The sequence below is a fragment of the Pangasianodon hypophthalmus genome, chromosome 2 (assembly GCF_027358585.1).
Source record: "Pangasianodon hypophthalmus isolate fPanHyp1 chromosome 2, fPanHyp1.pri, whole genome shotgun sequence".
Taxonomy (NCBI): domain Eukaryota; kingdom Metazoa; phylum Chordata; class Actinopteri; order Siluriformes; family Pangasiidae; genus Pangasianodon; species Pangasianodon hypophthalmus.
The window spans coordinates 34,301,561-34,314,060 of NC_069711.1; the positions used below are offsets into that span (position 1 = coordinate 34,301,561).

The 12,500-nt window shown below is 41.2% G+C and overlaps 1 protein-coding gene across 3 annotated transcripts in view; it reads left to right on the forward strand.

The window, feature by feature from the left end:
* card14 (caspase recruitment domain family, member 14) overlaps nt 1-12,500 on the forward strand; it is a 22,967-nt gene that overhangs the window by 8,117 nt on the left and 2,350 nt on the right. For 2 of the 3 annotated variants that reach the window (XM_053232194.1, XM_053232196.1), the window contains 12 exons: nt 1,336-1,482; nt 1,569-1,703; nt 1,865-1,971; nt 6,549-6,616; nt 6,955-7,006; nt 7,399-7,615; nt 8,067-8,193; nt 9,010-9,250; nt 9,344-9,407; nt 10,065-10,179; nt 10,322-10,480; nt 11,515-11,633. In XM_053232194.1, the coding sequence (XP_053088169.1) occupies nt 1,336-1,482; nt 1,569-1,703; nt 1,865-1,971; nt 6,549-6,616; nt 6,955-7,006; nt 7,399-7,615; nt 8,067-8,193; nt 9,010-9,250; nt 9,344-9,407; nt 10,065-10,179; nt 10,322-10,480; nt 11,515-11,633 (1,551 nt within the window). The remainder of the gene's footprint in view (nt 1-1,335; nt 1,483-1,568; nt 1,704-1,864; nt 1,972-6,548; nt 6,617-6,954; nt 7,007-7,398; nt 7,616-8,066; nt 8,194-9,009; nt 9,251-9,343; nt 9,408-10,064; nt 10,180-10,321; nt 10,481-11,514; nt 11,634-12,500) is intronic. The other variant, XM_053232195.1, reaches the window with a different exon arrangement.

The window sequence follows — 12,500 nt, forward strand, 5'->3', positions numbered from 1 at the left end:
AGTAGGAAAGAGACAGAAGGAAGAAAAGTAATTATAGAAAGACAAAAAGGGAAGAAAAATAGTGGCACACTGAAGCAGAAAGAAAGCCTAGGAAAGAATAGAAACAATGAAAGAAAGAGAAAAGGGATTATTCCGGGTTAAAGCGATATCGTGTGCAGAGTCGTCTTCACTGGACGCTGTGTTTATGAGCAGCGTGTTTATGAGCAGCGTGGCAGAGCAGAGCCTCAGGTTTTAACTTTTAACTTTAAATATTGTGATCATTTTGTAAACAGGATGAAAGATCGGATTACGACTGAGGTATAAAAGTCTGTTCTCAGTAAAAGCCTCAGTTCAGCTAGGAATCGTTTGATTTTTTCCCTTTTTTCTTTAACGGAACTGAAGCGATCTCGTTTGTGATCTCATGTTTTTGCATGAGGTTTATTTTGACGCATTGGGGAAAAGTCACATCTCTATTTCTGCCGCTTTCACCTTTCACTTCGCTACACACACCTTTTGTCTGGAGCGTTGCAGGCACAACACTCGATCTCACTTCCTCATTCTGTGCTGTCTGTGTTTACTCGAGAACACATTATTATATTTGTTCTAGATCTGTGCAGCAGTCACACTGAGTACCGTAGGTTACAGGAAGCCGAGTGTGAGAGTAAACACAGACAGCGCTAATGGAGCTAACAGGGACGGGGAACGCATCTACAGTGTATTTCCAAAATCCTATATATTTAGATTATTCCCAGTCCAGAACTACATATTCCCAGAGCCTACAATCCCAGAAAACCCTGTATTCACAGGGTACTAAATTCCCAGATCCTTTATTCCCATGATCCAGTGTTCCCAGAAGGCTCCTAAGAGGTTCCTAAGATGTTCCTAGAGGTTCTTGGAGGTTCCTAGAAGTTTCTAAGAAGTACCTAGAGGTTCCTAGGAGGTTCCTAAGAGGTTCCTAGAGGTTCTTGGAGGTTCCTAGAAATTTCTAAGAGGTTCCTAGAGGTTCCTAATAGGTTCCTAGATGTTTCTGAGATTGTTGGGATCCTGGGGTCACTAATGGTCACACCTCAAAACACCTTTTTTGTGTTTTGGTGATTAATATGCTTATTTTAGTCAAATTTAATGACAAATTTAAAATAAAACATCTATATTATCAGAATGTGTGATTATAAATATAGATACGCTAGTGTTCTTCTCATGGTGAGGGAACACAGGGTCTAAACCACATGATAGATAGCCATGAGTGATAGAACCCTGGGAACATCACAAAGAATGTAGCTAGGGCCTGTTATCATAACAAACATGGCTAGTTCCTCTTCAATGTTTAACAGCATTAGCGTCGATCCCTCTGTTTAGGCGTACCTGGCCCGTGACGAGGCGCAGGCCCAGATCGCGTGTAGTCTGGCGGAGAAGGACACACTGAGAGCACAGCTGGTGGATCTACAAGAGGAAATCTTCACTCTCAGAGCACATAAGACACAGAGAGACTCCAGCCAGAGCAGCGTGAGTGACACTCGTTGACTTATTCACTACGTCTCGCTCCTTCACTTCTCTCTGTTCCTACTTTCATTAACGATGTTTTCATGCAGGAGAGATCGTTAAGCTGGGACAGCGGTAGAGACCTGAGCTGTGACAGTTCTCCGTCCAGCCCCCTGCGTCGACCCAGACTGCGCCGCATGAACGCCCTGCCGCCCGGCTGCGCCAACAGCTTCGAGTACAGTAAAGTGGGTCTTCATAAATACTTTACTAATCATCATTACTGCAGACTCTTACTTCAGCAGCCTGGTATTAAGAGCATGTGAAGGTCATTTCGTACCTTTATGTTCCGTGAGTGTAGATAATTGTATAATTACATATTTTTTATATTTTTTGTGTTTTCCTCCAGCAGTACAGTGATGATGGGTTTAATAGTGCGCGGTCCAGTTTGGTGGAGCCTCCCTGTTCAGACTCTCTGCGCAGGAGAGGAACAGACCCGGAGTTCAGTGATCACAGGTGAGCGTTATACCTGTAGAGGTGAGCGTTATACCTGTAGAGGTGAGCGTTATACCTGTACAGATGAGCATCATACCTGTACAGTGAGCGTCAGACCTGTAGAGGTGAGCGTTATACCTGTACAGTGAGCGTTATACCTGTAGAGGTGAGCGTTATACCTGTACAGTGAGCGTTATACCTGTACAGATGAGCGTTATACCTGTACAGATGAGCGTCATACCTGTACAGTGAGCGTCAGACCTGTAGAGGTGAGCATTATACCTGTACAGTGAGCGTTATACCTGTAGAGGTGAGCGTTATACCTGTACAGATGAGCGTTATACCTGTACAGTGAGCGTCAGACCTGTAGAGGTGAGCGTTATACCTGTAGAGGTGAGCTTTATACCTGTACAGTGAGCGTTATACCTGTAGAGGTGAGCGTTATACCTGTAGAGGTGAGCGTTATACCTGTAGAGGTGAGCTTTATACCTGTACAGTGAGCGTTATACCTGTAGAGGTGAGCGTTATACCTGTAGAGGTGAGCGTTATACCTGTACAGTGAGCGTCATACCTGTACAGTGAGCGTTATACCTGTACAGTGAGCGTTATACCTGTAGAGGTGAGCTTTATACCTGTAGAGGTGAGCGTTATATCTGTACAGTGAGCGTTAGACCTGTACAGTGAGCGTTAGACCTGTACAGATGAGTGTTATACCTGTAGAGGTGAGTGTTATACCTGTACAGATGAGCTTTATACCTGTACAGATGAGCTTTATATGTGTGAAGGTATACTTTAAACCTGCAGAAGTGAGTTTTCTACTTGCACAGGCATGCTTTAGACCTGAACAGGTAGGTTTTTTTTTACCTGAATTAGTGAATTTTATACCTGCACAAGCAGGCTTTAAACCTCTACACATGAGCTTCATACCTGCAAAGGTGAGCTTTATACCTGTACAGGTGAGCTTTATACCTGTACAGGTGAGCTTTATACCTGTACAGTGAGCTTTATACCTGTACAGGTGAACTTTATACCTGCACCGGTGAGCTTTATACCTGTACAGGTGAGCTTTATACCTGTAGAGGTGAGCTTTATACCTGTACAGGTGAACTTTATACCTGTACAGATGAGCTTTATACCTGCACCGGTGAGCTTTATACCTGCACAGGTGAGCTTTATACCTGCACAGGTGAGCTTTATACCTGTACAGGTGAGCTTTATACCTGCACCGGTGAGCTTTATACCTGTACAGGTGAACTTTATACCTGTACAGATGAGCTTTATACCTGCACCGGTGAGCTTTATACCTGCACAGGTGAGCTTTATACCTGCAAAGGTGAGCTTTATACCTGCAAAGGTGAGCTTTATACCTGTACAGGTGAGCTTTATACCTGCACAGGTGAGCTTTATACCTGTACAGGTGAGCTTTATACCTGCACCGGTGAGCTTTATACCTGCACAGGTGAGCTTTATACCTGCAAAGGTGAGCTTTATACCTGTACAGATGAGCTTTATACCTGTACAGGTGAGCTTTATACCTGTACAGTGAGCTTTATACCTGCACAGGTGAGCTTTGAAATGACAGTTACAGTTATTCCTGTACAGGTCAGCTTTATATGTGAAAAAGTACTTTAAACCTGCACAATTGATTTAAAAAAAAAAAGTGAGTTTTATATAGCTTTATACCTGGTCAAGTCAGCTTTATACCTGAACAGGTGAGCTTTAAAACTCTACAGGTGAGGTTCACACCTGAATGCATGAGCTTTATACCTGAACAGGTGAGATTTATACCTGCACAATTGAGCTTTATACCTGTTCAGGTAAGCTTTAGACCTTCATAGAAAAGTTTCATACGTGAACATCACACCTCTGGAGATGACCTTTATGTCTGCGCAGGTGAGCTTTATCCCTGAATAGGTGAGCTTTAAACCTGAAAAGTGAGCTTCATACCAAACAGGTGAGATTTCGACCTGCACAGATGAGTTTTAAACCTCTAGCAGTGAGCAATATACCAGAACAGCTCAGATTCAGACCTGTACAGGTGAGCGTTATACCTGGTCATGTGAGCTTTGTAGGTGAACAGATGAGTTTTATATCTGCTCTTGTGAGCTATAGGCACACAAGCTTTATACCTGAAAAGGTGAGTTTTAGACAAGGTGAGCTTTATACCTGCAAAGGCAGGCTTTATACCTGCATCGGTGAGCTTTATACCTCCAGACATGAGCTTTAAACCTGCACAGGTGAGCTTTATACCTGAATAAGTGAGCTTTATACCTGCAGACATGAGCTTTATACCTGCAGACATGAGCTTTAAACCTGCACAGGTGAGCTTTATACCTGCAGACATGAGCTTTAAACCTGCACAGGTGAGCTTTATACCTGCAGACATGAGCTTTAAACCTGCACAGGTGAGCTTTATACCTGCAGACGTGAGCTTTAAACCTGCACAGGTGAGCTTTATACCTGCAGACATGAGCTTTAAACCTGCACAGGTGAGCTTTATACCTGCAGACATGAGCTTTATACCTGCACAGGTGAGCTTTATACCTGCACAGGTGAGCTTTATACCTGCAGACATGAGCTTTATACCTGCAGACATGAGCTTTATTCCTGCACAGGTGAGCTTTATACCTGCAGACATGAGCTTTATTCCTGCAGACATGAGCTTTAAACCTGCACAGGTGAGCTTTATACCTGTAGACATGAGCTTTAAACCTGCACAGGTGAGCTTTATACCTGCAGACATGAGCTTTATACCTGCACAGATGAGCTTTATACCTGCAGACATGAGCTTTATACCTGCACCGATGAGCTTTATACCTGCAGACATGAGCTTTATACCTGCAGACATGAGCTTTATACCTGCACAGGTGAGCTTTATACCTGCAGACATGAGCTTTATACCTGCAGACATGAGCTTTATACCTGCAGACATGAGCTTTATACCTGCACAGGTGAGCTTTATACCTGCAGACATGAGCTTTATACCTGCACCGATGAGCTTTATACCTGCAGACATGAGCTTTATACCTGCAGACATGAGCTTTATACCTGCACAGGTGAGCTTTATACCTGCAGACATGAGCTTTATACCTGCAGACATGAGCTTTATACCTGCACAGGTGAGCTTTATACCTGCAGACATGAGCTTTATACCTGCAGACATGAGCTTTATACCTGCACAGGTGAGCTTTAAACCTGCACAGGTGAGCTTTATACCTGCAGACATGAGCTTTATACCTGCACCGATGAGCTTTATACCTGCAGACATGAGCTTTATACCTGCAGACATGAGCTTTATACCTGCACAGGTGAGCTTTATACCTGCAGACATGAGCTTTATACCTGCAGACATGAGCTTTAAACCTGCACAGGTGAGCTTTATACCTGCACAGGTGAGCTTTATACCTGCACCGATGAGCTTTATACCTGCAGACATGAGCTTTATACCTGCAGACATGAGCTTTATACCTGCACAGGTGAGCTTTATACCTGCAGACATGAGCTTTATACCTGCAGACATGAGCTTTATACCTGCACAGGTGAGCTTTATACCTGCAGACATGAGCTTTATACCTGCAGACATGAGCTTTATACCTGCACAGGTGAGCTTTATACCTGCAGACATGAGCTTTATACCTGCAGACATGAGCTTTATACCTGCAGACATGAGCTTTATACCTGCACAGGTGAGTCTCTTGGCAGTTTTGCAGCTGAAATGTCTGAACACTTCTGCAGCAGTTTCCCCTGAAGAGGGTGAAAGATGTGGGAGAAGCTGAGCCTCTGTGCTGCGACGTGACGAACACGTTTTTAGAGACAGGTTCTACGAGACGGTCCATTCGTATCTCCTCACCTGCATGAATCCTCAACAAAACCTGCAAGATTCTTGTTTCCTCTAAATAAGCAGTCAACTTGTTTGAACTGACAACAACGAAGTGCAACAAACGTCATCCGGGTTTCAGAAGCCAGTTTCTCACAAGCAGTTCTGACTCAGCAGGAAACGGGTCTAAAGAGGATCCAGTCATACTCTCAGTTCCTGAAGACACAACGCAATCCAGATACAAATAATAAATTATACACAATAAAGATACAAATTCAAATTAGGGAAGAAATAAACGTTAAATCTCTCAGCTTTACAGCTTCAGGATCATATCTGCACCAAGGCTGCGTCGTAAAGTTCAAGCGTGAACAGATGGCAGCGTACAGATTTATGTCCTCACGTCATAAACGGTTTTATTATAACCATTACACACACACACACACACACACACACACACAAAAACAAACCTTATGAAAGTTTAAAAAAAAAAAAGAAATTCTGCTTAAACAAATCAAGTTAATTATAGACAAGAAGATGTTCCTCATGAATTCAAATGATCGGACAAAATTGATCATAGATCTGTGGAAATATTCAAATTAAATATCTACTGCACGTGAAAGGAGAAAGAAATAAACAGAGCACGTGCTTATATAACATAATATACAACATATCAAAATAAATCAAAATACATTAAAATAAACAAAAATTAAATAAATAAATAAAGGAAAAGGAATTAAAATTATTTTTTGTGTGTTTTTTTTTTTTTTTTTTTTTTGTGCAGTCCGGAGATAAGTGACGATTCTTTCTGTATGCTGAACTTGGAGAGTGATTTTGAGTTTCTTTGCAAAGGTGAATACACACACACGTGTACACACACACACGCACACACACACACACACACACACACACACATTTGGACGTGAATGAGTCACTCAGATAACACACACACGCACACGGTTCATTTCTGCATTCCACTGTGACGTTAATGACTTTTCTTGTTTGGCTAGATTTTTCTTTCATTGTGTGCGTTTGTGTGTGTGTGTGCATGTGTGCGTTCATGCATGTGTGTGTGTGTGTGTGTGTGCGTCTGTGCGTTCATGCATGTGTGTGTGTGCGTGCATGTGTGTGTGTGTGTCTGTCAATGAGTAGCCGTGACCAAGTTCCATATTAACATTTGAATTTTTCAGATGATGACGAGGGAAAAATTTCACTGTCTCCTGACTCTCCAGAAACAACTGGGTAAATTACACACACACACGCGCACACACACACACACACACACACACACACACACACACTAAGCAAATTTTAACTTCCTAGAGTGTGTTTATTCCTGTGAGGAAGCCACACTATATATTGGTGTGATATTTTCTCCCAAATAAATTTGAAATATAAAATTCTTCCTTTTTTTCTGTTGTCTTGTTATTCTCTCCTTTTTCTTTACTTTTCTCTAATTTTTTTTAATCCCCCCTTTTCTCCTTTACTATTGTATTGTTCTTTTTACCCCTATATTTTTCTTTACTCCTCCCTTCTTCTTCATCTTGTCACTGTTCTCCTTTTCTTTTCTGCTGCACTTCTACCTTTCCATCACTTGTCTTCTTCTGCCTTTTCCTCCTCCTCGTCTCTTTCAGCGTGTCTCGGGCGTCTGCTCCTCCGTTCCTCGTTCGTTCTCGTCCTCAGGCTGTGCGCATCACCAGCCGAGCTCTGACGCTGTCCTTCCAGGGGGAGGCGCTGCTGAGCCAGCTGCAGGTCATCGGCGGCAACAAGACGGGCGTCTTCGTCCATACCGTCAGCGAGGACTCGCCTGCCCAGAGCATGGGCATCAGCCCCGGGGCACAGATCCTGGAGGTGTGTGTGTGTGTGTGTGTGTGTGTGTGTTTCAGCTGTTTCAGTGGGCATCATGTGCATCGATACCATTTTGTTCAGACCAAATGTGAGTACGTGTTTTTTTGGTACTCATTAATACGGATACTGAAATGATTTATCTCTGTTTAACAAGCAACCATGAAAAGCGCACGTGTGTGTTCACGCTCTCACGCTACTAGACTAACGTCAGTGAGTTTGGATCGAGTAGGGTTTTGGAAACTTCTATACAGCTGTAAATGAAGTACACTTTTGTTTTCCTCGTGTCAGAATTCCTCCAGTAGTGTCTGATCGTCAAGAAGAACATTTTTTTCTTGCCTTAATTGTGAAATCCATCCAGATCGCTGTCATTTCGCGTCGTCTGTTCAATAGCGTGATTATGTACACTAGGATTACGCCACACAGGATTATCTTACACTCCTCTGGGTTTGTGCAGGTGAAGTTTCAGAAGGAGCAGCGAGCGCTCCGGATGCATCTGGAAGATTCCACCATGGAGGAGGCCTTGTGGGCGCTCGGGCAGGTCAACGGACCCTGCAGCCTCTCACTGCGACCTAAAAAAGATGGTGAGCACGGGCATATACACACACACACACACACACACACACACACACACACGCACATACACACAAACATACACACATTCACATGCATGCATATGTTCACATGCACTTTTAGCACATCGACATTTTCATCTCTTTAAGCAGATAAATTCGTCTTCTGAGAATAAAAACAAACACGCACGCATATCAAACAGAAAGGGTCTAAGCCCCGCCCAGTACTGGACGCTGTTGCTATCTAAGTCAAGCTTCTGAAAAATGGAGGCTGTCATTCAATTTGGTTCAAGTCATTGAATTGACGGTTTGGAGATTCTAATTCAAAATATTTATCGGAGGTGAGGATTGGTTTTAACCAGCCCTTATAAAAGGAACAGAAATGCTAACATATCTAAAAAGCTAACAGGTCTCTGATACTTTGACGATGATCTCAAGTGCTCTTTACACGAGGGGTGTGAAACGTTCAGCCCACGGGCCGAGACCGACCCGATAAACAGTGTAATCCGATCCACCGAAGGAATTTATGATCTGTGTTCTAAATTTAACTCGTCTCGTGAACTGTACTTGAATTGAAAATAATCTAGTTTAACTTATTCCACTCGGCAGCAGCGATAAACTAAAGGCCATAAACTCAGCTCCTGACAAAATGTTTGATTAGTGATTAATGATTAGAGTAAATGTTTTTACATTCCTTTATTTTTTAAATCATTTTGAAAAACTACAATGCTGTAACACTACAAAATGTGGAGGGAGTGAATACTTATGCAAGACACTCTATATAACTAAACCTAAAAACCTTTACACGCTTTAACTCTTCCCCCTCAGCCTATCAGAGTCTTCTCCAGCAGCTGAAGAGCCATGAGGTCACCTCGGGCGACTCCTTCTACGTCCGAGTGAACATGTCACTGGCAGGGGGCGGGGCCGGGATGCTGTCCGTCACTTGTAACGACATCCTGCACGTGACGGACAGTCACTACGGCTGTGACGGTTACTGGTGGGCGAGCCACGTCCACAGCTGCCAGCTGATGGACCTGAAGGGTGGTGGGCGTGTGCCTAATTTCTACAGGTAGGACGGCGGCCATTTTGGATCGTACAGTACAATACAGTACAGTCCAGTGTTTTATACAGAGCTTCAGGGACGTTGTGTTGTTTTGTGTAGAGCACAGAGGCAGTTAATCAGAGCGATTGAGGATCTTTCCTTTCAACATCAAGCACCCAGAAAGGTAAAGCACTTCCTGTTTCAGTTTTTCTTGTTACGCTTGTAGCTATGACTGTCACAAAGCGCTGACACTGGAGACTCCTTCCGTCCTTCCTTCCTCCTTATAATAATAAATGTCTCCTTTTAGAAAACTTCATCATATCACCATTTTTTTGTAAACTGTTTATGTGGAGCCTTCACTGTACGAGTCCATGTGAGTGAGCTGTTACTATAGAAACCATAACACATCAGAACGAGCGCATTAATATAAACCTGCACTACTGTCAGAGCTGCTGTTATAGAGAACTAATCAACACCTTCTGACCAATCATGATCCAGAATTTAAGAGTGCTGTGGTATGAATGGTGGTAAAGATGGTATGAATGGTGATAAAGATGGCACATCGTCAGTCCTGGAGCACACTGTAGCTGCAGAGTTTGGAGCTTGTTTGATAGTTTATCTATTTAAAAAAAAAAAAATCTAAAGTTTCCATGGTAACCATGGCTGCCTTTACAACAAGGCAACATCAGTACAGAATTATAAAATCTATCAGGATGAGCAATATTGTTATCGTGGGCACTTTGAAGGATTTCGTCTCATATTATATGTAGGCAAAGTGCAATCCTATAATTGCGTGTGTGTGTATGTGTGTGTGTGTGTGTGTGTGTGTGTGTGTGTACAGGTGGAGAGGGCACAGGTGAAGCAGAAGGCCGTGCGGATCGTCAGTACAGCACGACAGGGCAGGAACCCGCTGTGGGTCAGTGTGGAGGAAGACAACAACACAAACTCACCAAGCGGTGAGAGAAAGAGAGAGAGAGAGAGAGAGAGAGAAAGAGAGAGAGAGAATAAAATAATAAACACTACTGCAGTCACTTCATTCCTCTAATCCAGGTTTAACCCTCTCCTTCTGCCCCCGTGCCCCCTGTTTCTACCCCTCAGATGAGGGGACGCCTGGCTCTGTGAGCCTGATGCCCTACACGCTGGTGACCCCTCACTACCCCCCCGTGTGCCGCCCCGTCCTCCTGCTTCCCACAATCCTCAGGGGCATCTTTCATAAACGACTGGCTGAGCGGGAGGGCTATCAGCTGTGTGAGCCAGGTACCGAAAATAAAACCTCTGAGAAAACCGCTCAACATCTGTTTATATACGCGTGTAAAATGTGAACTAAGCATGAAAAAGCAATAAATAGTGTTTATAGTATGATTGTAAATACATAAACATGAAACATTATTGTTAAAATATTAATATTTCAGTTCGTTTAGTTAACTTAGTTAATGCTTGAAGGCATAGTAACATGTTAAAAAGTGCAAACAAACAAACAAGTAAACAAACAAACAAATAAATAAATAAGAGAACAAAATTTTAAGTGCTTTAATATTTGTTTCATACCATATCAACCATCACTGATAATAATAATAATAATAATAATAATAATAATAATAATAAATGTTAAAAGGTGTAAAATTAAACAAATGATTTATTTCTTTATTTATTTATTAGTTTGGTTTTACAATGTTTAAAATAAATAAGAGAACAACATTTTAAGTGCTGTAATGTTTGTTTCATATCATAACAAACATAATAATAATAATAATAATAATAATAATAATAATAAATGTTAAAAGGTGTAAAATTAAACAACCGAATTAATCAATTATTTATTTATTTATTTATTGGTTTGTTTTTACAATGTTTAAAATAGATTTAATAATGCTTTATTATTTTAAGACTTTAACAAAATACACTGATAATAACGAATAAAAAAATAATTGGCGTGTAAATTAGTTTAATGTTTAACCCTGTCCTGTCCTGTTGTGTTCCATTGCTCCAGGTTTTCTCTTTAGATTTCTTAGCAATATAATTTTTTTAAATAGTTTTAAATTCCCAGTATATCTTATTTTCCTCAAATTTAATCAACATTTTATTTCAGCTTGATATTCTGAGCTTCAAATGACTCTAAGGATCGTCTTTGTCTTTAAAAAAAAAATCTTTAAAAATGATTTTCTGTGTTTATGAGAGGAAGTGATGCAACTGCGTAAAGTTTCATATTTTAAAAAAATTGTATTAAGGAAAAAAAATTAATGTTTAATTAATGTTTAAAAAAAATGAATTGATGGTGTTGAACTTGTCAGAGACTCTGAGTGCCTCTGAACACGCGGTGCGGATGCAGAAGGGCGAGGTTCTGGAGGAGTGTGAGCCGAACACACACTGCTGTTACACCGTGCAGGGAGTCGAGAAGATCATGAAACGCGTACGTAACTGTTTACGCACACACACACACACACACACACACACACAAACAATAACTAATGTTGCACAAAAACATCCTGTTCCTCTGGACAGGTTTTACTGCATTTATTACTGGAGTACATCATGTTTCAGATATAAATACACAGTGACACAGCATCTTTAATCTAAAAATAAACCTAAATATCATTGCTCTGTTTCAGCAGAATAGAATCTCCAGCTTCACTGAGCAATTCAAAGTATTATTATTTCCTAAAAACAGAAAGATGAAGGCATTTTTGTAAAATGTAAACCACTGTTGTCTTACATTTAAAAACAATATGACAGTATAGAGAGTGATTGTTGTATACAGAGCTCTGGTGAGGTTCAGCGCTGTGCAAAAGTCTTAGTCAAAGAAATGCAAAGAAATGCTGTAGAGTAAAGACGCCTTCAAAAATAATGAAATTAAATGTTTCTACATTAAACAAATCCTATAAAGAGCAGTAAACAGTAATAAATGAAACAAAGTCGATATTTAATGTGATGATCCTTCACTTTAAATAAATAAAGCAGTATCTGAGGTGCAGTGTGTGCAGTTTTATAAGGAAATGAGCTGGAAGTGTTACTGAGCATCTTGCAGAAGCAGCCACAGTTCTTCTGGAGACTTTGACTGTCGACTCGCTTCTTATTTCTGCAGCGAAACCCAGCAGCCTTCATTATGTTTTTATCTGAAAAGTGTCTCTTATGGAATCTGCTGCTTTCTTTACTGACATACAAACATTTTTCTGTAACGTTTCACTTTGTGCTGGAAAACTAATGTTTGGAATCTAAAATGTTTTTGTACTGAATCAATAATGTAGAAGTCAGAAAATAAACATCTATAACAAAGTTT